Source organism: Macrobrachium rosenbergii, chromosome 58, assembly GCF_040412425.1.
Source record: "Macrobrachium rosenbergii isolate ZJJX-2024 chromosome 58, ASM4041242v1, whole genome shotgun sequence".
Taxonomy (NCBI): Eukaryota; Metazoa; Arthropoda; class Malacostraca; order Decapoda; family Palaemonidae; genus Macrobrachium; species Macrobrachium rosenbergii.
The window spans coordinates 15,332,699-15,358,920 of record NC_089798.1 but is presented as its reverse complement, the minus strand read 5'-3'; the positions used below and the strand labels follow the sequence as shown (position 1 = coordinate 15,358,920).

Sequence of the window (26,222 nt, the reverse complement as noted above, 5' to 3'; positions counted from 1 at the left end):
GGCAGTTTCGAAGAATCTGAGTAGGTCCTGGAGATCCTTATTGTTTTACAGGTCCAAGTTTCTATGTCTAAAACTGCTGCCAGCATGCTCCTATACCCTTAATGGTAGAGGTAGAAAAATTAAGCTTCCTCTTAAGGTGTAGCAGGAAGTCCATAATTTGGGTTACAGAGATACTGGAAGAGGACACATGGTTGTCCTTGCACCATCCTCTAAATACCTCCCACTTGGATTGGTATACCTTAATGGTGGATGACCTCCTTGTTCTTGCAATAGCGCCAAGCTGCCTCCTTCGAAAAAACCTCTAGCTCTTGTGAGTTTTTTGATAGTCCGAAGGCAGTTACTTGTAGCGCTTGGAGGTTTTGGAGATACCTTTCCAAGTGGGGTTGTTTGAGTAGATCTACTCTCTGAGGTAGGCTCCTTGGGATGTCCACCATCCATTCCAGTACCTCTGTGAACCAATCTCTTGTCGGTTAATAAGGGGCCACAAGGGTCATTCTGTTAGTACCCTGTGTATTATCTTGAAATAGGGAAATGCATACACGTCCAAGTTGGACCAGTCCATCAGGAACGCGTCTATGTATGTCGCCTCGGGATCTGGTACGGGAAAGCAGTAAGTTTCCAGTCTCTTCGTTTGCACTGTGGCGAAGAGATCCATGCACGGACGTCCCCAAAGTCGCCACATGCTTCTGCAGACGTCCTGATGTAGCGTCCATTCTGTTGAGAGGACTTGATTTTTCTGCTCAGAATGTCCACCCTCACATTTTCTCCCCGGATAAAGCGGGTTACTAGTTTGACATTCTTCTCCTTTGCCCAGAGAAGAAGTTCTCTTGCTGTCTCGTATAGAGACCTGGAGTGAGTGCCCCCTTGTTTGCTGATGTAGGCCAACGCTGTCGTGTAGTAGGCGTTGACCTGCACCTCTCTGTTCTCCACTGTGTGTTCGAACTCCCTGAGAGCTAGAAGGATTGCAGTTAGATCCTTCTGGTTGATGTGTCACTTCTCCTGCTCTCTGGTCCAGGAGCCCGAGACTTGTTCTTTCCCTAGTGTTGCTCCCCATCCTGGGTCCAACGTGTCGGAGAACAACACTAGGTCTGGGTTCCTCTGATGTAGAGAAAGGCCCTCCTGGAGCTTGACGGGGTCATTCCACCACTCTAAATACGGCCTTATTGGTTCCGAAATGGGGATGCACTTGGTCTCCAGTTCTATTTCCTTGTCCAGGTTCTGATTTAGATGAAACTGTAACGGGCGTAGATTCAGTCTTCCCAAGGAGACAAACTGTTCTAGCGAGGAAAGGGTCCCCAGCAGACTCATCCATTCCCTCGCCGAGCATGTCTGTCTCTTTAGAAAGTCCTGAAGTTTTCTTAAGGCTTGTCCCGTCCTTGCAACAGACGGAAAAGCCCGAAAATCCTGACTCTGAATCTTCATCCCAAGGTACAGAACCTCTTGGGATGGGATCAGCTGAGATTTCTCTCTGTTTATCAGTAGACCCTAATTCCTCCGATAACTGAACCGTGGTCTGAAGATCCTCCAGGCAGCGTGTGCGGGAAGGAGCTCTGAGGAGCCAGTCGTCTAAGTACAAGGAGATTCTGATGCCTCTCGTGTGAAGAAAAACCTGCTACATTGGTCATCATCCTTGTGAAAATCTGTGCTAGACGCTTGACGCCAGTGCATCCTGCGTCCTGCGCTACCTCCACGTCTTGGCTTCCAACATCTTGATGCCTGACGTCCAATGCCTTGACGCTTGACGACTTGGCGTCCAGTTCCTTGACGCTTGTCGTCATGGTGTTTCACTCCTAGACGCTTGACGCCAGAGCATCCCGCATCTAGAGTTTCATTTTCACTACGTTCAGCGTCTTGAACCTCTGGACGTCTCGAAGCTTTAGCTGGACGTCTGCTATTCTTCTTCTCTCTGCCTGGTTGCCACGCTTGCACCAGAGAAGACAAAGTCTGCTGCATATTTTGCAGTAAAGCTATCTCTTGGGGCTTCCTGCTGCTGGGGACAGGCTGGGGAAGCCTCAACTACGGGAATTACTTCCTCCTCATCGTCAATAATGGATCGTGGAGAGGGTTCAGCAGACAAGTACCAATCCGAAGGAGGAGGAGGAGGATGTGTACGGAAGGCAGCACAGCGTCCACCACACTCTTGCTGCCTGGCGTCCTGACTGAACAGGACTGTCTACGTTTGCTCTTAGTAGGAGAGCTACCCTCGGAGCTGGAAGGGAAGAGCTCCGGGCTGCTCCAGTGGCTACAACCTGGAGCCTGTGAAGTCTCATCAAGACGTCCCTCAATAGGGGGTAACTTCCTCTTGAGAGGTCTCGACTCCGACGCAAGAAGCCAGCCCCGTCTGCTTAGGCCAAAACAGAGAGCCCGAAACTGGAATACCTTTACCCTGTGGACGAACCTCAGATATTTCTTGGAGTTCGGGTGAATGGGGATGAGAAAGTATGCATCCTGGAGGTCCAGTGAGACCCTCCAGTCGTGCTGTCTGACCGCTGCTAGAACCGATTTGTCGTTTCCATAGTGAACTTTGTTTTCTGCACAAAAAAGTTGAGTGCACTCACGTCTAGCACCTGTCTCCAACCCCCCGAGCATTTGGGGACCAGGAATAACCGATTGTAGAATCCTGGGGATTTCAGATCTTGAACTCTCTCTATGGCCTCCTTTTGCAACATCATAGACACTTGTTGTTGTAGAGCCTTTGCCTTGGTTCTGTCTTTGCATTTGGCAGAAAGGTCTATCGGTCTTGCTGCTAGAGGGGGTCTCCTCAGGAAAGGGATCTTGTACCCCTCTTTGAGTAACTGAATGGACCATTGGGTCCGCTCCTCTTTCTCCCCACACTTGCCAGAAGTTGGAAAGTCTGGCTCCTACCGCTGTCTGAAGGTGCTTCACGTCAGACTCTGGCTCTTCCTTGCCTGGAGCCTCTCTTTGTTGATCTTTTACCAGCGCCACGAAAGGGCTGAGTCACAGGAGCTTCTCCTTTATGCTTCTGCGTAAAAAAGCCCGCTGGGAGCACTTTTTCTCGCTGTCTTAGTTATAAGATCTTAGATGTGTGGCTTTTGTGCTAAGGCCAAAGATGTAAAATCTTTAACTATTTCCTGTGGGAACAGATGCGACGATAAAAGGGGCATAAAGAAGTTCCGACTTCTGAATGGGCGTGACCCCATTAGACAAAAAAGACGAACAAAGAAGGGCTCTTTTCTTCAAGATGCCTGCTGAAAAAAGAGCCGCTAGTTCGTTGGCACCATCTCTGATAGCTTTATGCATACAGGACATGAGGTGAATAAGCTCCTCTGTGCCAGTGTTCTGAAAGTCTTCCGTCTTCTTCCCCAAGGCTCCCAGGTTCCAGTCCAAGAAGTTAAAGACCTCAAAGGCCCTGAAGATGCCCTTGAGGAGGAGATCCATCTCCGATGGAGACCAAAACACTTTCGCCTTTCCCATGGCTACGCGGCGTGAAGGCGTCTGAGACTAGAGAAGTCCCCTGGGATGAGGCAGGAACTCCCAGGTCAAGAGCTTCTCAGTCTCGATAGCAAATGCTCGATCTGGATGCTAGTCTGGCCGGGGGAAAGAGAACACGGTTCGGCCTTGATCTTTCTTAGTGGCCATCCAATCCTGCATGGTTTTCAATGCTCGTTTGGAAGAGTGAGACATAATCATCTTCGTAAATGCTGCCTTCTTGGAAGTCTTCCCTAAAGTAAATTGAGAATGGGGAGATCGAAGGGCAGCTGGTACAAAGTTCTCTGGAAAAGGTTCCGTAAACACCGACATCAGATTCTTTAAGTCCGACGAGGGGTGATTCTCTTCGTGTTTCTCTTTGTCGGTAACTTGGTCTAAAGAAATGTCTGGAGAAGGAGGAAGATCGTCGTCCACCTCATCCGACTGTTTGGCTGTTACTGAAGTGGCGACGTCTCGCTTACTGGAAGCCGTATCTGAGCTGGCAGAGCGTTCGGCTTTATCGTCCTGGCGTCCAGCTTCTCGACGCTGGACGTCCTGGCGTCCAGCTTCTCGACTCTTGATGTCCTGGTGTCCAGCTTCTCGACACTTGACGTCCTGGCGTCCAGCTTCTCGACGCTTGCGTCCTGGCGTCCAGCTTCTCGACGCTTGACGTCCTGGCGTCCAGCTTCTAGACGCTTGACGTCCTGGCGTCCATTCCCTTGATGTCCTACTGTTTGACACTTGTGGTGTTCCGTTTCTGGACGCTTGACGCCAATGCATCCCGCGTCCAGAGTTACCTCTGCGATGGGGACTGCGTCGTCTGACGACGAAGAGTACAACATTACCTCGCCTTTCCTATGGCGAGGGTGAGTGTCCTGGGAAGCGTCAACAGGAACGCTCGAGGGGACGATCGCTCGGGAGCTAAAACCTCTCGCCTCCCTTCGCCTGTCGACTTTCCTTCTCCCAGGGGTTGGGGAGCTTGGAAGAGGTCTAGGGCTAGGAGCACGACAGGTCTGAGCGGTCGCACCCTCCACTGCACTTGCACTAACAACGCACTAACACGTGTATTTTTTAGATCTCTCATTGTTGACCACATATTATCCGTGTCTTCTGTGAGGGATTTTACCTGTTGGCCCAGGGTCTGAATGGCAGCCATCATACCTTTAAGTGTTGGGTCCTTACCTGTTTCAGTAGAGGGTTCAGAGACTACCACTACAGGAGAAGGATCAATAGGGTAGTTAGCAAGGGGCAAAGAATTAACTATTCCATGGTTATCCCCAGAAGAGCGAGACATAGTACTCTTGGCTCTTCTGAGCCGGTCCCTTTCAAGCTTTCTCACATACTGACTATAATCAATACATTCCCGTTCAGATAGACCCAAACATTCATCACATCTATCGTCCAACTCACAACTTTTACCCCTACACTTCACACATACTGAGTGGGGATCCACTCGATGAAGAGTCAGACATGTTGTAAGAAAATTCCAAAGACAAATCCAAAAACGAGCGAAAGCCAAAGCCAAAGTGTATTTCACCAAAATAAGCTGCGAAAAACACGGGTTCTGGCGAAATTCCAACGATGTTACCGCACGCAGCGGCAGGGAAGATCTGAGGAATAGTTGGAATGGTTCCAGGTACCTGGGTAGAGGGCGCACAGGTGGTTCACCTGACTACCGATCGGCGATTGCCGCGAGTTTTTTGAAATTCTGCCGTGACGTCAGGGACTTAAGCTATATATATAACTACCAGGTAAGTTAGATGTTTAAAAACATTTTTTTACGTCCACGTGTTACAGATTCATGCATCATATTGTGATAATATTTTCTGTGTTGCTTTGATCGTTTTACAATTTGTTATATACCAAAATCATCACAATTTAGTGTACAATACAAAGGAAAAAAAAATAATCTGTTAGCTTTAACCGTTTTGCTCACAGCGCGATTTGTATAAAATTATATATGAAAATTTTTTTTTGTGCTGTCATATATTTCAATATTTATATATGATAGTGATATTTTTTTTCATTTCTGATGGTTGCATACTAAACTTCAGGCAATGACAAAAAAAGGAGCCAAAAATGAACTCTTAATCTTAAAAACTAAATGCTGTGATTTTTGAAAAAAAAACTTTTTTCCACTTCGTAGCTAACTCCCGGTAGCTGCCACGCATACGGGAGACGTTTTTGTAAATAGAGGCTCGGTGTTTAAGGGTTAATTATATTTGTAATTATGCGAGACTAAAATTCCAGTAATAATTTTTAGGTTTCTGGCATGGAGCAAAGTTAAATGCTCAAAATGCGGTAAGGAAGTTGATGGGGATTATAAAAGTGAACATTTGAAAAGAGCTCATGAAAATGATCAAGAAGTTAAGTTCCATCCCATTACTGATCCAAAACAAAAAAAACTCTCATTTGAAGTGTTAACTAGTGCAAAGACAAGTGAGGAAAGGGAGCAATCAGAAGCTGCTTCCTTTGCAGCTGATTCCACAGGTGTCCAAGATATTCGTGTTGCTATTGATGATAAACAAGATGAGATCCAAATCCCAGTGACTGCTGTGCCAGATGTGGAGAAACCAGCCAGGGAAGCACAGGAGACAGAAGCTCCTGTCCATGAAATGGAGGAATGCTCAGTAAAGAAATCTGCAGTGAGTGATATTGAAACATTAGATGGTCCAAATCAACCTATTCTAGGTGAATATCACAGGAAACGACTTCCTAATGAAAAGGAAACAAGAGACTTCAACCCAGATCTCTTCAAGAAATATCCCAGGACCAGCTTCCAAATATCAACAAAGTCAATTGTGTGCTTCCCATGTGAAAAATTTCTCAGTGACCAATCCTTTGTATTCAGCAACTGGAAAAAGTCTGAAACACTGGCAAAGCATGCTCAGAGCAACAGTCACAAATTAGCCTTGTCAAAATGGATTGCACTGAAGATAAACAAGACAAGAAACGTCAGTTTTGGTCCAACTTGATAATGCTCACAGAGACATGGTTCAAAAGAACAGAGCCTATCTCAGAGTGATTGTCAAGTCCATCCTTTTCACTGCACAACAAAACATTCCCCAAAAAGAGCATTCAGAAGATAGGTCCAACATTGGACAGGATTCAGATGTAAATCGAGGAAACTTGATAGAGCTTTTACATCTTCAATGTAGGGACATCCCATGGCTTGCCGAGAGATTAACTTCTCAGCTGGCAACACATCAGCAGTGGCTCTCACCAAACAACCAGAATGAGATTCTAAATATTGCATCTGACCTTGTTCTAAAGGACATATTGAAAGCTGTGGGAAAAAATGACATTTTTATGATAAAATGATGTTTCATTATACTTACCAAAACACTGTAAAAGCTTTTATCTCTTTAAAATCGACACGTCCGAGATATAAATTTTCAAACTTTGTTTGGAACGCTGATACAATTGGCGGGAGACCCAACCCCACTGGATGCCGGTGGGGGTAGCGTGGCAGGAGACATACCCATAAACCCAGGTCAGTTTCATTCCCGGGCGTATTGGGAACGCATCTCGCGCGTCCGTCTGCCTCAAACTGTTTGGGTTCCTTTGTCTGCTTGCACTTAGTTGTGGCGTCTCTCCTGGTGAAGTACTCAATTGCCTGTTTATTTATCTAGCTAGCCTAGCTCTGGGAATTCCTATGTCAGTTCAAGCTTCAGTTTGCGATGGGAATTTGTGCTCCGCCAAACTAGTTAAACTTAATTACGGTCGCCATTCTTTGTGTACAGCATGTAGGGGTCAAGAGTGTTCCCAGGAGAACACATGCAGTGAATGTATGGAATGGAGTCAGGAGTTTTGGCAAACATACAGTTCCCATCAGATAAAGCTGGTTAGGGATAGGGATAGGAAAGCCTTTAAGCGTAAGGAAGCTAGGCTATCAAGTTTCATTCTCGGTATACACAATTAGTGAAAACCTGAGATAACGTCTCCCCTGCTCACGCGGGGAGGAGGAGGTTTTGTTTTTACAGTGTTTTGGTAAGTATAATGAAACATTTTATCATAAAAATGTCATTTTCATTATAATGACTTACCAAAACACTGTAAAAGCTGATTCCACATTTAAGGTGGAAGGGCAGGGGATGAGATACCAGTTATTGAAAGGTTACACACACACAAAAAAAAAAAAAAAAAAAAAAGGAACAAACTCTAACCATGGGTATCTTAAGGATCCATACCAACAAAAGGGCAGGAGTCACCTTACCTGGTAGATGGGCTTTTGCAGGGAGGTACTGCTGCTGGTTGAAGCTCCATTACCTGCAGAGGCCTTGGGCGTAAGCACTGCTAGCCACTCTGCTCCATAACAACCCAAGCAGTCAGGGAAGTACACCGCTGACTGAGACAAGGGGTGACTTCCTTTTGCTCTTGCCCTGAGCAATTGGAAAGCAACCAGACTGAAAAACGGGTCTCACCGCCTAACCTAAAAATAGTTAAATACATCCCCCTTCCCTATACCCTCAGCAGCTCAACTAGGATGGAGGGTACTCCAGGTGAACTGAGCACCCCCGGCTTCCCATTAACTCAGCAACCATAAAACCACAGGGGAAGGAAAGATAAGAACCTACCCCCTAGTGTGTTCCCCTAAAACCAAGCCTGCTACCGATCACGGGACCTAACGCAAACAGGTCCTGATACGCAACTTCAACCTCCCTAAGGTAGTGAGACGCAAACACCGACTTCGACCTCCAGAAGGTGCTCTGTGTGATCTGCAAAAAGTGACTTATTATGACGAAAGGCCACTGAAGTTGCTATTGAGCGCACTTCGTGAATGTGAGACTTGACTAGGCGTCGTCCTCTTCGTTGATGTGCCTGTGCGCCTCTAAGATGAGTTCCTTGACGAAGAAAGCCAGGGCATTCTTGGATAAAGGTCTGGTTGGATCTTTCACTGAACACCACAGGTTAGAGGAACGTCCTCTGATGCTGGCCGTTCTGGCCAAGTAAGTTTTGATAGCTCTAACGGGGCACAAAGAAGCCTCCAATTCTTGAGGGCCAGCCACTTCGGAGAGGTTCTGAATGGTAAAGGACCGAGGCCACGGGTTGGAAGGAGACTTCGTTCTTGGCCAGAAAATTCAAGGTGAACGAGCAAACAGCATTACCTTGTGAAAACCCACTTCCTTGTCAATGGCTTGTATTTCACTAACCCTCTTTGCTGTTGCTAAAGTAACCAGAAAAAGGGATTTCTTAGTGAGGTCTCTAAGAGAAAGACCTTCTAAAGGTTCGTACCTTGGAGACATTAACCACCTCAAAACTACATCTAAATTCCAGGCAAGGGCAGGTTTTGGGGCCTTAGCTGTGTCTAAGGACTTGAGGAGGTCTGACAAGTCTCGGTTATTTGATAGGTCTAACCCCCTATGGTAGAAGACGGAGGACAGCATAGCTCTGTAGCCCTTGATGGTTGATGGCATCAATTTTCTTGAATCCCTCAAGTAAATGAAAAATCGGCAAGTTGAGTTATAGACGTCAAAGAAGAGGAGATACTATTTTTTCTACACCAGTTCCTGAAGACTGTCCACTTGGATTGGTATAATTTGCTCGAGGAGTCCCTTCTGCACCCCGCAATAGCCTCTGCAGCCTTGCTTGAAAAACCTCGCGCTCTGATGAGCTTCCTGACAGTCTGAAGCCTGTCAGAGCGAGAGTGGACAATCCCTGGTGGAACTTCATTAGGTGGGGTTTGTCTGAGAAGCGACTTCTTTTGAGGAGAGAAGCCTCGGGAAGTCTATCAGGAGATCTAGCAGGTCCGGGAACCACTCCTTCCTTGGCCAGAACGGGGCAACGAAGATCAGCTCGACCTTCTGATGGAACTTCACTTTGTTTATCACTTGCCTGATGAGCCCGAAAGGAGGGAAGGCATAGGCAAACAGGTTCGTCCAGTCTAGGAGCATGGCGTCCACCAAGTGAGTCAGTGGGTCTGGAACTGGTGAGCAGAACACTGGGAGACGATGGTTCTTGGAGGTAGCGAAGAGATCTATTATGGGAGTGCCCCACAGATTCTACAGATCTAGGCACACTTGCGGGTGCAGGGTCCACTCCGTAGGGAGAGTCTGGTTCCGACGGCTGAGTTGGTCCGCCAGGATGTTCAGTTTTCCCTGCACAAACCAAGGGAACAGGGCCACCCTGTTGCTGTCCGCCCACAGAAGAAGGTCCCTCGCAGCTTTGAACAGGGCAAAGGAATGGGTACCTCCCTGTTTCTGGATGTAGGCTAGAGCCGTCGAGTTGTCAGCGTGAACAGCGACTGCTTGGCCTGAGACGTGGGTTGAAAATTCCTGGAGAGCGAGGTGAATGGCCAACAGTTCCTTGACACTGATGTGGAGCTTCTTCTGTCCGTCCGACCAAACTCCTGACGTCCTGAGGTTGGCTAGATGTGCTCCCCACCCAACATTGGACGCGCCTGAGAACATCTGCAGGGATGGTTGTCTTGGGAGGAGATCCAGACCCTCTGAAAGCCTTTCCGGCGACCTCCACCAGAAAAGATGCCCCTTGACGTCGGGGGGAATGTTGAAGACCGTGGAGTCCGTTTGGGTCCTTCTGTCCCAAGAGTCCCTGAGGAAAAACTGTGCATCATAGTAGATGAAACAACAGATGTCAGCAACAAGGAGCAAGTGTCTGTGTGTTTGCTCTATACACACAATGGTCAGCCAGCAGACCTTCGTTGGCTTCCATGAAGTAAAAAAGTAAAGTCTGCAAAGGGAAAGGCAATCTTCCAACTGGCATTGAATGTACTTCACAAAATGGAGCTGAGAATTGAGGATGTAGTTGGCCAGTGCTATGATGGGGCATCTAACATGAGTGGCAAAGAGAAAGGTGTGGCTACAAGAGTGCAAGAGGTTGCACCTAAGGCCATCTATGTCCAGTGTTATGGGCACTTACTCAACCTTGTACTACAGGATACACAGCAGGAAAATACTGTCATCAGGAATGCTCTTGGAGTTGTCCAGTCCATCCACAACTTCTTTAATACACCTAAGCGAGAGAATGTTCTCCATTCTGTACACATGCCAGATATTGACCCATCACCATACAGTCCATACATCAAATTAAAGTCTCTAAGTAAGACATGCTGGTCCTGTAGATGGGAGGCTGTGAAAGCTGTAGAGCAACAACCTGAGAGAATTCTACTTGCTCTAATAGAGTTGTCTAAGGAAAAAGATGCCAAAACTTCTGTGGATGCAAAGGGTCTTGTCAAAGCTATGCTTGAGTTCCAGTTCATCCTTGGCTTGCACACTTTAAAAGTGATCTTTTCCAACACAAATGCCCTGGCTAGATACCTGCAGGGTCATGATGTTGACGTGATGGCTGCTAAGATCACTTGTGATGCTAAACTAGAAACCCTCAAAAAGTGCAAGGAGAAAGATATGTTTTCTCTCATTTGGGAAAAAGCCAGAAAAAATGCAACAAACATGATTGAAATTGCACTAGACATTGAAGAGGTGGAAACTAAAAAGTGCCAAAAAAACCATCCAAGAGGCTACAAGCACTCTCAGGAGAAACTCCTGAAGAACCCACCTCCTTTACAGACCATCAAAGAGCCAGGATTTGTGTTTGAGATGTTCCCTCATTGTAATTGTAGTTGTAATTTGATGATAGCACAGGTAATTAATTATAACTGTAATTGTTATAATTCATATAAAGCATATGTATTTGCTCCAAGCCTGATTTGTATATATTTTCACATAGTTGGTGATCTTGCTAGTCATGCCTTTTTTGTGAAAAATAATGTAAAAATAAATATTGATAGGATGTTCCTTTTGTAAGTTGTGTAATATCTTACAAGTTGCTGCGGCGTTATATTATTTGAGTGAATTTCGGTTTGAAAGCATACATAAGAGGATGCATGTATATAATTTCTGAATAAAGAATAGAATAATAGCTACATAGTTTTGCTAAACTTCTTCAAATTCATACCTGCTGTACATAATTTAACAGCTGTTGGTATTTGTTACACAAATATGGTGATTAAATAAAGAAATAAAGAAAAAACTTGTGATGTTTAAAATTCGGGCAAATTTGGTGTTGCCCTCCCAAATGAACTTCACCTCGTACACCTATATTTAAGGATGATGTCCAAATTCAAGGCGAATGAATTAGTCTTGCTCTCCTTGGTTGTGTCGAATGACTTGATCAAGTTGCTGATGTCCTGATTCGCTCTCAGATTGAGGCCCTGGTGCCGAAAAACACAGCCTAGCATTGCTCTGTACCCCTTGATTGTCGATGAAGACAAACCCCTCTTAGTCCTCAGGAAAAGAAGGAAGCTTGTGATGTCCGTCACAGAGGTTTGAGAAGAGATGTTATTTCTTCTGCACCAGCTGCAGAATACTGCCGTCTACACTTAGCAATTGCTTCCGCAGCTGATTTTGAAAAACCCTTCGCTCTGACGAGTCTCCTGACAGTATGAACCCTGTCAGAGCAAGAGCAGACAGGTTGCGATGAAACCGATGGAAATGCGGTTGTTTGAGAAGCTTTGGCCTTTGTGGAAGGAGCCTGGGGTAGTCGACTAACAGTTTGAGAAGATCTGGGAACTACTCTCTTCGTAGCCAAAATTGGGCTACCAAAGTCATCGCCGCATCCTGGTGGTCTAGGGATGACCAGTTCTGGAGCATGGCATCTGTCGCCCATGCCAGAGGGTCCTGTGCTGGAGAGTAAAATAACGGGAGGTGATGGTTCTTTGACATCGCAAACAGGTCTATCGACAGCTTTCCCCACATCTTCCACAGGTCGGTGCACACCAGTGGATCTAGTGCCCATTCTGTGGGTAGGACCAGTCAGGCCCGACTCAGTCTGTCAACTATTACATTTAGCTTCCCTTGGATTAATCTTGTCACCAGAATGGTGTGGTTCTTCTTTGCCCACAGAAAGAGGTCTTTAGTAGCCTCATAAAGGGAGGAGGAGTGGGTGACCCCTTGGTTCTTTATGTAGCCCAAAGAGGGGGTGATGTCCAACATCACCGCTACCATCTTGTCAAAGGCCACTTCTGCGAATGATTGAAGGGCCAGGTGTATTGCCCTCAGCTCTCTCACACTGATGTGTAGGTCCTTCTCTTCTGGAGACCAAATCCCCAACACTTCCATATCTCCCGTAAGAGTTCCCCAACCCAGATCTAAAGCATCTGAGTACAAGGAAAGGTTGGGGTTCAGGGGAAGGGGTGACTTCCCTTCCATAAGTTGTCTTTCTGAAAGGCACCATCCCAAGTCATCTTTGATTTCCAGTGTAATTGGGAAGACAAACGAGTCCAGGTGGATCTTTCTGTTCCAGTTGGCCTTCAGGAAGAACTGCAGTACCCTCATATGAAGCCTCTGCAGGCTTACAAACTGCTCGATGGATGCAAGGGTTCTCAAAAGGCTCATCCAACTGTTGGCGGAGCAGGACCAGTGTGCGTGGAAGTCGTGGACTGTTTATAGACACAATTGTATTTTTTGGGGGGGATGGAAAAACCTGAAAATTCAGTCTATCGTCATTCCCAAATATAGAATCACTTGAGACGGAGAAAACTGCGATTTCTTCTCGTTGATGAGTAAGCCCAGATCTTGGGCAAGAAGTACAGTCTCTTGAAGGTCCTCTGTGCACTGTTTCTTCGATGGAGAATATAGGAGCCTAGACAGAGGGATGTACTGATCCCCATGAGGTGAAGCCACTTTGCAAGAGGGGCGAGAATGTGGGTGAAGACTTGGGGAGCTGCAGAGAGGCCGAAACACAGAGCTCAAAATTGGAATACTCTGCCCTGGAACACAAAGCTGATGTACTTCCTGCTGTCTGGGTGTACTGGGATATGGAAGTAGGCTTCCTCCATATCAATGGTCACCATCCAATCCCCCTGTTGGATGGACGAGAGGACTGACTGATTTGTTTCCATCTTGAATTTTGTCGTCTGAACAAAGACATTCAGGGCACTGATGTCCAGGACAGGTCTCCATCCCTGGGTGACTTGGGGACCACAGAAAGATGGTTGGTGAAACCTGGAGTGTTGACATCTTTAAGGGGATCGGCCGCCTAAAAAAACCCAATAATCTTAAAAAAATTCGATTTGCTGAAAAAAATTCTATGGCTTCGTATAGGGTTCAAGAATGTGTCCACGAAATATTATGCAAAAATTTGCCGTATTTCTCTAGTTATGGCCTAAAAATGTAACAATAACTATATACCCATAAAACACCAGTAGCGCTAAATGATTTAGTCTGGTATAGTTTTTGCGATATATATTACGAAAACTTCCTTTGAAATGAAATGTATAATGTCAATAATATCCTACTTGGCACCTTTTTAGTTATTCCAAGCCATGACAACGCACACATCATACCATGACGCCGACTGTGGCTGAGAGTTGCCTATAAACTTCCAAGCTAGAAGGACACGTTTTCATGCTCGCTAGCCTTGACTGAACTCTGTATTTTCTGCGGTGTTTTTGTTTTTTCGGAGGAAGCCGTGCCTAAAAGGTCCAAGAGTTCACTTCATGCTTCTAGAATGCGGAAAAGCCAAGTGGAAAAGTCCAGGCGAGAAGTAGAAGAAAGAGTTCAAGAAATTAGTGCCATAGAGAGGAATGGAGCGATGGAGAGAGAGAGAGCTGTCGCCCATCAAACGGCGCAGGCAGCGATCTCTGCTGACCAGAGACCAACCACATCCACCCCTAAACGCCTCTTTATTTGTTCGTCACTACCAAAGGGCAAAGATATTTTAGAAAAAGAAAGCAGTAGCTCGGAGGTTGATATTATAGACGATCCTGAATATAAAATGATCATAATAAGTGAAGCAAGACTTGATGAATTACTTGAATCACGAATCCCTAATTGTGAATGAAAAGTAATTCCCAGGATCCATTTGGCAAGGGATGGATTCGAGACACTAATAAAAAGTGTGGGCAACTATGATACCCTAGAGTAATACCTTGCAGCAAGATCAGACAGGGGACCAGGAACCTAAAATTTATAAGAATGTGTCTTAGGCACATAAATAATCAATTAATATTCTTATTTATAATCATTTTGCATTAATTAATACCCAAAAATAAAAATTAAAACCATAGAATTAATTTAATTACATTTTGAAGATGAAAACTTATGTTTTGAACACAGTCTTTGAACATAAAAAAAGTAAAAGGGACTTTTACTTTTTTATGTAACTAAAACTTTGAAGGCCCTTTTCTCAAAACATAAGTTTTTCATCTTCAAAATGTATCTCCTCCTTAGTATTGGACCAATCTAAATGAAATTTCATTTATAATATGAGGAAACATGGTAGATTAAAAAAAGCTGCTCGGGGATTTTTAATATTTTGAGTTTCTGATTTTTGGCAATTTTTTCTGTAATTTTTCCGGGAAAATTTCATTAAAAAAATAAAAATTCATATCTCGAAAAATAATTGAAAAATCAAAAATCCCCGGCTTTGTATCAAAGGCCCATATGTGTTTTATACGTGGTTCAAATCTCATCCTTTAAAACCAAAAAGCAAAGGAGGAGATGCATTTTGAAATGGCCATTTTTGGCCGAAAATGCTCAAGGCCACAAAACCTAAGGTCACTGAACAAAAATTTTTTCTCCAGAAGTTCCACACAATATCCTTTAACAAACCCCCTATATATCAACAACCTGTCGTTAAAAAAGTCGGAAACCGGCCGATCCCCTTAACCAGCTCTACAGCTCTTTTCACGAGAAGAGCTGACATCTATACCGCGATGGGCGTTAACACCAAGGGAGGGTTCTCCCTGAATGGGACAGAGTACCCCTCTGAGAACTAGTGAGACCCACTGGCCTACTCCAGGCATTAACACCAAGGGAGGGTTCTCCCTGAATGGGATAGAGTACCCCTCTGAGAACTAGTGAGACCCACTGGCCTACTCCTCTGGCTTCCCATTTCTTCCAAAAGTGCAGAAGTTTGGCACCAACTGGCAAATAGAGGACTGGCCTCTCACTTATGAGAGGGAACCTTTTTGGCTGGGCAGGCTGCAGGTAGATTGGAGTGTGGCCTAGTGCAGAATCTGGGTTTACTAGCCTGAAAGGGCTGCTGCTGCAAGGGAGAAGATGACTTAGCAGTGAAAGAGGATAGATCCTTGAAACGCTTGGCTGACTGAGCTAATAAATCCTGCGTCGATTTTTTCTTTAGCTCCAATGCTATCTCTTGGACCATGGCCTGAGGGAAGAGGTGCATCTGGTCCAGAGGAGAAAAGAGAAGTGCCGACTTTTGGGATGTAGTAACACCTTTGGTGGTGAAAGAGCACCAAAGTTCATGTTTCTTCAAGACGCCAGTCGTAAATAACAAAGCCAATTCCATCGGGCCATCCCTGGTGGCTTTACTTGCGCAGGATAAAACCCCCAGCCAGTCTGCAGACAAGTCCTCTGTCATATCCTCGCAATCTTTGATTTTCTTTGCTAGTGCACCCACGGTCCAGTCCAAAATAACTTAGGACCTTGGGAACTTTACACATATTCCTGATGATGTGGTTAAGTATGGTGACTGAAAACATAATCTTGGCCAAAGCAGAGGCTGACTGTCTATTGGAGTCGATCAGACAGGAGAAGGCCCCCTGGGAGGAGGCAGCAACTCCAAAGGAAGGAGCTTCTCCTGTAGCGTATGCTTAGTACCTCTTAGAAGCAAGATGAGTGGGGGGGCGATTTGCAGAAGGCCTGTTTGTCCTGCTCTCTCTTGTCCAAGAGCCAGAAGTCCATTTCCCTCAAGGCTTTCCTGGATGAGGAAGACAAAACCATCTTGGGGAGCCTGGAGACATCAACAAGCTGGTTCCTCATATAAAAGGCAAGAGGCAGGAGAAGCCAGGGCAGCATGAGAGAAGGACCGAAATGCGACCAAAAAATACCTAAGCAGGTTGGAGAAAGGCTTTGAAGATGAAGGTTGGTCTAAAACTTCTTCCTCTGAAGAAATTGGTGAAGGCAACAAGTTGGGGGTCTTGGCTTATGGCTAGGTTCTTCTGCAAAAGGCCCATAATCTCGTCCACACGGCGCTGAATAGGATCCACCGACGAAACATGCTTCATAAGGCCGGTAGCAGACGAAGAGGTCACGTGTAGAGAGGGCGCCGGGTGCTCGGGGAGCATTGCTGGGGGATTTGAACTTGGCGCTGGGAGCTCGGGAGCCGCTGGGTACTCCGAATCTGTTGGGTGCTTGCATGAGAAAGATGGGCGCTTGGGTGACAAATACTGGCAAACAGGTGAAACTCGTTTGGGGCTGGCCCTAAAACTACAGGTAGGTGAAGAACTATGTTCAGGATCCTTCGCATGTTTGCAGGGAGGCGGGGACATGCGATCAGTAACCTCTACACACCTCTTCAGAGGACGAGATACCTCATAAAAGCGCCCTCGGCCCCTCTGGTCCAAACAAGTCTGGAGCTTGAAGAAAGGTCGTGAACTTCCTTATGGACGCCTTTCCACCGGCTGTCCACCAAGTCCTGGGACTGCTCAACACGCTCGGTTGAGGGGGTGCCTGGGTGCCTACCCATGGGCAAACCCCACTGACCTCCGTTGGACTACCAGTATGACTCCTCTCTGGTGCATGGGAGTTTGACAGTGACCTTGGTCTACGAGTGCCGGTGGAATGGGTAGACACCTCCTCCACTACCACTTCACAATCACTTGCACTCTTAGCACTGGCTTGATCCATAAGCACTTAACTGAGGCACTTAATTGTTCCACAGTAGACACTAGGAGCCCAAACTTCTGATCAACACGGGCTCCTAGGCTGGCAATGGTGTTAGGCTCGGAAGCATGGGGGCCCAGTGAAGTAGGTTGAACAGGTAGAGGACTGGTTAAACGGGAAATATGAGTAGGAGAAGAAGACAGAACAGGTAAATCAGTAATTCTGGATTTAGGAAAATATTCAATACTAGCTACATTCCTAGCCTAAGCTCTAATAGTTGCTTTCCTCTTTCTGTCTCTCTCTAACTTATCTAAGTGAGATTTTAAAGTTTTCCATCGACCTTGACCCCAGTCCCTACATTCCATACATGTCAAATCAAAAGAACAAGTTTGTCCCCTACAGTTGCTACAGACTGAGTGGGAGTCATAAGACGCTTTCATCAGCCTAGTTTTGCAGCCTTTGCTGCAAAACCAGATGGTAGAAGAACTAGTGTCAGACATTGTCGGAAAAAGTAAATTGTGAAAAGCATATCTAATAACTCTAAGCTATTTGAAAAAAGCGTAATTGCTACCAAAAATTCAGAATACTTCACCAAACAGACAAATAACAAAACCCAGTGACCAGTTTCAAACCAAAGCTGCTTGTGATAACTGAAGTATAGTCATTAACCGGCAGAAACGAACTGAGCTCTTCAGCTGTGCTTACCTACTCTTCTCCGATAGTGGGTGGGGCCTTGTCACCTACAGTAAACCCCCGTATTCGCAGTCTCACGATTCACGGACTTCTCTGTGGAACATATATACACATTATTTGCGGATAATTCGCCCATTCGCAGTATTTTTCACTGAGAAATATTCACTAATAATTGTTGTATTTTCATGACTAAATACACTTTTTTGTGTTTGAACTATCAAAATAGGCAGTTCTAAGTGTTTTTAGAGGAGTTTTAAGTATTCGCAGATTTTAGCTATTCGCGGGGGGTGTGGTACGCATTCCCCAAATACGGGGGTTTACTGCACAGGCAGTCCTCGGTTATCGGTGGGGGTTCCGTTCTCGGGGTGCAATGATAACCGAAAATTGGCGATTTCCAGCTTATCAGTGCTGAAAAGTGCCGATTTTCGGTTATCAGTGGCTCTGTTAGGTATGTATTGGTGCCAATACCCAATTATCGGCGCCGATAAGCAGAAATCAGCGATTTTTGGTGCCGAAAATTGCTGATTTTCGTCGCTAGACAAGCGCCATAAAGCCGGATCACCATTAACCGGGGACTGCCTGTACACTAAAACAATTGAGCGCCACCATGAATTTAAAATTTTTAGCTGCCGTGTGAGTTAGAAACATAGGCTATGTAATGTAATTACTTGGTAAGTTATTGCATATATAAAAATAAGTTTTTCAGCATCTTTGGAGAACACAAGGAAAAGAGAAATTGCCCAGTAGTTACTGCAGTCTGCAGATATGCCATTCTTTGGAACAGGCACTGTATTGCTAAGCCTGCGCTCACCTGCAAAGATACTGTACTACGTCGACATAAAAATCTATAGAATCTAATAATCTTGGGAGACAACACACTAGAAACCTTTTTAAAAAACAAAGGGAAGAAACCACCAGGGTCTCCATCCCAGCTATCAAGATTATCAAGAATTTTCCTAACATCCCTACAGCAAAATGCAAATTTTGTAAGAATAGGTTAAGGATGACAAGATCAGGGAGAGGGACATCCTCAGCTGACTGCTTAGCTTCAATAGCTCAATGGTATTTCAGCCTTTTCCTTAGGGCCAGTAACCAATCATACCATCATCTATTAGTAGTGGAGGAACAGAAGATGACCCTGACCCAAAGACTGATGATGCCAATTTGATCCATCACCGATGAAGCTGAGATATTCCGTCAAGTTTCCTCTTTAAGCAATTAGCATTGTAATTTCTCTCAGCTACCAAGGATGGAGTCAAGGTTGACAACCCTGAAGAAACAAGACAAGAGCTGCCAACGCAACAAGAAAAGGAGGAGTGTGTGTCTCAGTTGGAGAGGCATCCAGAGGAGCAGTGAGGTCCACCAAGACAGACAAGGGTCTCATGGACTATCCAGAGGAGGCCACAAGGCCTTGGTAATTCCTTCACCTGTTGGGGATACCTGGACTCTCCAGTGTAGAAGAGAAGCAGGAGTTGAAACAGAGTGATGGGGATAACAGGAGCCAACAATGCTCCAGCCTAGGTTCCAACATCAAATTTAAAGAAAAATGACATTTTTATAATAAAATAAGATTTTATATCATACTTACCTGTTGTTTACATATAGCTGTAATTCTCGATCTCGACAGAAAATTCAAAACTGGCGGTCCTGCTAATATATGGTCAGGTGATACGACTACCCCCCCTCTACCGGGTACCTGGATCCATTTCCATCAACAACTAATCATATTTTCTATGTCCCCTTGTCCTTTGCGGGGAGGCAGGTGGGAATGTTTTATATGTAAACAACAGGTAAGTATGATATAAAATCTTATTTTATTATAAAAATGTCATTTTTATACATGAACTTACCTGTTGTTTACATATAGCTGATTGCCACATTGAGGCGGTGGGCATGGACAGCTGTAAGTGTTAAATGGAAAAACCTGAGATCATCAGGCTAAGAAAAACGTCTTTACTTTGGATCCTTACCTGCTAAGGAAGCTGTTTTCTCGGTTACTGCCTCTGTAACCTGCTATCCTTAGTGCAACTGTGGGGCCTAGTAGCTCAGTCGCAGGTTGCCATATGGAGAAAGGTCTGTTGGCCCAGCCGTCTTCGACACAATCAACCAAAGCATATAATGCCCCTGCTCAGGGCGCAGTACTCAAAGCATCCACCATCATATCACCTAACCATAAAAAACTCACACCAACCTATTAAAATTAGACCTACTAGGCCATCTAACCTCTAAGGCTCTAGTAGTCGACCAAAAAGAGACCTCTGCACCCAAGGAAACTAAGGAGAGGATCTAGAGCCTCTGGTTTCCTTGCCCATCACCGTGTCAGACGCAATAAAGGGGCCCAATGTACTGCAGTCTTCATATGTGGTTTGGATCTGTCTCAGATAATGCGAGGCAAAAACAGGCAAAAAAATCAGCAGACTAAGAACATCTCCAATAAGTTGAACTTAGAATGTCCTTTAAAGCCATGTTCTTCTTGAAGGCTAAAGAAGTTGCAATAGCCCTAATTTCATGAGGCCTCACTTTAACTAAGGGGAAATCCACATCCCTTAATTCCTTGTGTGCCTCCTGTATCAGTTCTTTCAAAAGGAAAGCAATCCCATTTTTAGATAGAGGGTTCTTGGGGTTCTTAGTTGAGCACCATAAAAAATCATGAGTTTCCTCTTACACTTCTGGTCCTGTCCAGATAGAATTTCAATGCTCTGACCGGACAGAGAAGTCTCTCCGTTTCCCTTCCACCCAAGGAGGATAGGCTAGCAATGGGAAATTCCCTTGGCCATGGATTACTAGGGTTTTCGTTCTTAGCTAGGAAACCCAAGGTGAAGGAAACTACAGCCTTATCTGCACAAAAACCAACTCTTTTGTCCAAAGCATGAATCTCACTTACTCTCTTTGCCGAGGCCAGTGCCAAGAGAAAGAGAGTTTTCTTAGTTAGATTCCTAACGGAGCAGGAACTCAAAGGCTCAAAAGATTCGGAAGTAAGCCACTTTAGCACCACATCCAAATTCCAATGTGGTACACGAAGAGATTTGCCTTTAGTGGTAGCAAAGGATTTAAGGAGTTCTGCAATATCTTTGTCCGAGGAAAGGTCTATACCTCTATTCCTGAAAACTGCCGCCAGCATACTCCTATACCCCTTAATCGTGCTGACAGCCAATTTCTTCTCCTTGTGCAGAAACAAAAGAAAATCCGCCACCTGGCTTAGAGTCGTAGAAGTGGAAGACACTCCAGACTCGGAGCACCACTCCCTGAAGCGCTTCCACTTCGCTTGATAGGCCTTTGTAGACGAGGGCCTGGTTGATCTAGCCATTGCCTGCGCCACTCTTTCTAGAGAAGCCTCTCCTCCTGTAGAGTCGCTCGAGAGTCTGAACCCTGTCAGATTTAGATCTGACGGGTTCCTGTGGAACTTTCTGCTGTGCAACTGGCACAGAAGGTCTGGCCTGAATGGCAACCTCCTTGGCCAATCCACTACTTTCTCCAGTAGCTCTGGAAACCATGATCTTCCTGGCCACCATGGAGCTATTAGGATCATAGACACACCTTTGTGTGCTCGAAGTTTTTTCAAGACTTCTCCCAGCATCCTGAAGGGAGGGAATGCATAAAGGAAGAGACCCGACCAGTCCAGGAGCATGGCATCCACCGCTAATGCTTCTGGGTCTGGAACAGGAGAGCAAAAGAGAGGTAGTCTGCGGTTTTCCCTCGTTGCAAACAGATCTAGCATGGGAGTTCCCAAAACCTTCCACAGGCCTTGGCAAACTTTCTGGTGGATGGTCCATTCCGTCGAATGACCTGGAATGACCTGCTGAGGATATCCGCTCTTCTTGAGAGCTCCCGGGATGAAGCGAGTTACTAGCTCTATGTTCTTGGTTGCCGCCCACAAAAGCAGGTCTTTTTGCGATCTCGAACAGAGAGAAGGAGTGAGTGCCTCCTTGTTTCTTCACGTCGCCAGAGCTGTGGAGTTGTCCGAGTGCACTACTATCTTTTGTTTTCCACCAGAAGCACGAAATGTTCCAAGGCTAGATGTATTGCCTTCAACTCTTTCGCATTTATGTGCCAGTCCCGTTGGGATGAAGACCAATTGCCTGACACTTGAAGATCCCCCCAATGTTGCTCCCCAACCCTCGTCTGAAGCGTCGGAGAACAACATCAGGTCTGGGTTCCTCTGTCTCAGCGACAAACCTCGATCTGGTTTGCTCCTGTCGTTCCACCACGACAGGTCTTGCTTTACCCGAGTGGATAGAGGAAAAACAAACGAATCCGTGTCTTTCTTCCTGTTCCAGGTCTGCTGTAGGAAGAACTGAAGAGGTCTCATGTGTAGCCTCCCAGACTGACGAACATCTCTAGCGATGAGAGGGTGCCTAAAAGGCTCATCCATTCCTTGGCAGAACAAGTCTTGGCTGCCATCAGGTATCTCACTTTCAGCAGGCATTTCTCGATCCTTTGTGACGTCGGAAAACCTGAAAAAAACTGAGTTCATCCGAACTCCCAAATAAGTCAAGTCTTGAGATGGAGAGAGTTGTGACTTTGGAAGATTTACTATGAGTCCCAATTCATCGGTAAGAGAAAGGGTCCTTTGTAGGTCCTTCATGCATTGGCCTTTTGACGGAGACCGGATCAGCCAGTCGCGTCGAGGTAAAGGGAAATGTGAATTCCCTCTAAGTGAAGCCATTTCGCAATTGGAGCCATCGTCCTTGTGAAAACTTGTGGGGCTGTTGATAGGCCGAAGCAAAGAGCCCTGAATTGAAAAGTCCTGCCTCTGAACACAAACCGTAGGAATTTCCTTGATCTCGGATGGATAGGTACATGAAAGTATGCGTCCTGGAGATCGAGGGACACCATCCAGTCTCCTTCCTTCAGGGAATTGATAACCGACTGTGTGGTTTCCATCTTGAATGGTGTTTGAAGCACAAATTTGTTCAGGGCGCTTTACGTCGAGGACTGGTCTCCATCCTCCTGACTATTTTGGAACCAGAAACAGACGGTTGTAGAACCCGGAGATGAAGGTTCGAGGACTGCTTCTATGGCTCCCTTCTGAAGGAGGGAAGTAACTTCCTCCTCCAACACCACAAGTTTCTCTGAGTCCCTGGATGATACGTTGAAGTCTACTGGCGAAGACTTTAAAGGAGGACTCTGAGAAGGGAATGGTGTAGCCTTCTCTCAGAACGTTGATCACCCAGGGTTCTGCTCCCTTGGCCTCCCAAACTTGCCAGAACGACTTTAGTCTGGCTCCGACCGTCGCATGAAGGACCTTGAACTCATCGGTTGGTACCCCTAGCTTTCTGGGGATGAGAAGAGAATTTTCCTCTTCCTCTAGCACGGGAAAAGGGCCGAGAAGGAGTACCCCGAGAAGGCCTAGAGGATACAGGGAAAGAAGGCTTGGGTACTACTGGAGATGTCGAAAACCTGGGTCTTTTCAAAGAGTGAGCCAGTAGGTCTTGAGTAGACTTCCGCGAGAGAGCCTCCCAAATTTCCCCTAACTAATGGCGGGAAAAAGGGATTCCTTAAACAAAGGAGCAAAAAGTAGAGCAGATTTCTGGTTCCTGGAGACTCCTCTCGCGACAAACAAAATGCAATGTGCTCTCTTCTTCAAAATGCCAGTAGCAGTCACTGAGGCAATTTCTGACGTTCCGTCCGTGATGGCCTTGTCCAGGCAGGCCAAAATAGCATCAAGATCTGTAGCAGTCTTGGGGGAAGATCACAGACTTTCACTTTCCTGCTCAAGGCTCCTATAGACCAGTCAATAAAAGAAAAGATCTCCAAGATCCTAAAGGAACTCTTCACCAGATGGTCAATTTCCGAAGACGAAAGCCGACTTTGGACGAAGAAAAAGCTGAGCGACGGGCAGAATCCACAAGGCTGGAGAAATCCCCTTGAGAGGAGGCAGAGTCTCCCAAGGAAAAGACTTCCCAGTCTCATACCACGAACGAGACTTAAAAGACAGTTGAGAGGGGGAAAACAGAAAGAAGTTTTACCTGAGATCTTTTCATGCTCAACCATCCTTCTTGCCTTCGGAGAGCTCTTTTTTCGCTGAAACAGACAGGATCAGCTTCAGAAATCTAGAGGAAGGAGGTTTAAAATCCTTGGCAAACTGCGTGAGTTGGAGACGAAGGGGGTAGCTGGAGCAAAGTCTTCTTGAAAATGTTCTTCAAAAAGTTGTAAGAGATGCTTAAAGTTGGACGTAGGAGCAGACAGAACATCATCTACTTCGAAACATCGGAAACTGGGAGAGAATCTCTGAAGCAGTTGGAGCACCGCGAGATAGAAACGTCTCCGGGAGCCAAACTTGCGTTATCCTCTTGAGTGTCGCGAACGTCACCGAGGCGCCAAGTGCCCGACCGCGTCAAGCGTATCCAAACATGAGCTTCAGAAGATCCGAGAGCCAAAGAGGCGCCAAAAACCACGGTAGTGCCAGAAGCGCAAACATTGTGTGCCTTGGAAACGTGATGTGGAGAGGCGCCAAGCGCCAAAGTAGCGTCGGGAGTGCGGGCGGAAGTGGTGCCAGGAGCGCGATCGGAAGCGGAGTCAGGCGCCAGCGAGCGAAGCGCGCCAGGTGCGTGAGCGGGAGCAGAGACTGGAGCCTCAGTTGCAGAAGGATCCTGAAGTGCTGGTGCTTTAAAACCTTTGAAAAGTCTCAAAATCTTGTCCAATTTGTCCTCTTGCGAAAGGGGGCAGGAACCGGAGGCATAAAAGCCGACTTGGGATCCAACGGGAAGGAAGCCGCTACTTGCATGCTAACAGGAGGATCAGGCGCCGCTACGATCCGTAGAACGTACATCCGGACTGCCTGAAGAAGAAGAGATCTCTGGGCTATCCCAAAAGCTACAAGACGGAAGAGGAGAACGTGTGCGAAAGTTTCTTGATAGGAACTTGACTTGGAGAGGAAGCTCTGCGTCTCTTCAGCGGCCTACTAGACTCTGACTGCTTCCAACTCCTCCTCGATGAAACAGAAGCACAAGAAGACACTTCCGCATCGCTTTTACTATGGCGAGCTGCAACAGCCTGGGACGCAACAGGACTGTTAGAGGGAGCAACTGCTCGTGAGCAGACCCCACTCGCCTCCCTTCGGCTTTCGGCATGTCTTCTCCCTGAGCCCTGGGAGCCGGACAGAGGCCTAGACCTAGGAGCGCGAGGGGGACGAACAGTCACCTCCTCCACAACACTATCACTCGCAACACCTCGATGTCTAGACATCGCACTCACATCCTGGCCAATCTTCTCTATCGCAGAGAAAAGAGCCAAAATCTTACCATCAAATTCTGCCTGAAGGGTCCTGACACGGTAGTGAGTTCGGAAACAACAGGTTCGGGGCAGGAAAAGGAACAGGAGGGTAACAGGAACAGAACAGAGGCAATACTACTCCTACTCTGGGAGGAACTTCTGGCTGAAGCCTTCGTTGCCCTATCTTTGTAATTTTGCCTGATATTTAGCCAACTTTTGCCAATCAGCACAGACAAGGCAGACATTCATCACATCTATCAGATTAGGTACTCAATTTCCCTCTACAGTTAGAGCAAGAAGAGTGAGGATCTATGTTAGACTGAGACATTCGAGTTTCACAGCCTTTGCCAATATCTAATTTGAGATCCTGAATCAGACATAACTAGAAAAAATCTCAGCCAAGAAATACAAAAACAAGCGAACCGTCAACAAAAGAAGTGGGTACTTCACCAAAAGAAAGTATCGAAAAGCACCAGGTAGAATTTTCCTGAAGAGGAGCAGGCGATGATCGCCCGGCCCGACAGAAAATATGATTAGTTGTTGATGGAAATGGATCCAGGTACCCAGTAGAGGGGGTAGTCGTATTACCTGACCATATATTAGCGGGACCGCCAGTTTGAATTTTCTGTCGAGATCGAGAATTACAGCTATATGTAAACAACAGGTAAGTTCATGTATAAAAATGGGCAGTTCACAAGGAGTTAGATCAGATGAAGCTCCTGGGTAAACTCGAGTAGATCACCATCCAGTCCACATGGAAGTGGAGACCTGGCAGACACTCTTCCAACAAAAAAGGATGGATCAAAGCCAGTGAAATGAGGAAGGAGCAGCAGAATGGTGATGATTTCCTACACTTCATTTCAATCTGTACTTCTTCCATTGGGCATGCAATCATAGAAGACAATTACAACCAACCACTAAGTGCAAGATAATTAAATCTTATACATACCTGCTGTGCAAAGAACATGCTGTTTACTACAGCTTCATTACGAACATAATTGTCTGTATTTTCAACAATTTTCCTTCTGGATCTTCTTTCTTCTATCCACCTGAAATTATGAACAAGCTTAAAACTAATCACTCCAAAATGTATAAAAAAAAATGGTACTGCATAATATTAACATCAAAGGAAATACGACAAATTTTAAAAGTAATTTGTATTTTTCCTAACTATACAAACCCGAGGTCTTTACACAAAGAATATGCTTCAGCGCAGCTGGAAACGGCTGCTTAACTTTTAAACAAGGTGGTTAGGTAGTTAACTACCATCCAACTGGTGGGAGTCCTGCCCACCCAGAC

General features: G+C 45.9%; 1 protein-coding gene across 2 annotated transcripts in view; it reads right to left on the bottom strand.

Moving 5' to 3' along the window:
- The window catches only part of calypso (ubiquitin carboxyl-terminal hydrolase calypso), a 523,758-nt gene that overhangs the window by 468,110 nt on the left and 29,426 nt on the right, over positions 1–26,222 (bottom strand). For both annotated transcript variants that reach the window (XM_067101808.1, XM_067101809.1), the window contains exon 3: positions 25,873–25,972. In XM_067101808.1, the coding sequence (XP_066957909.1) occupies positions 25,873–25,972 (100 nt within the window). The remainder of the gene's footprint in view (positions 1–25,872; positions 25,973–26,222) is intronic.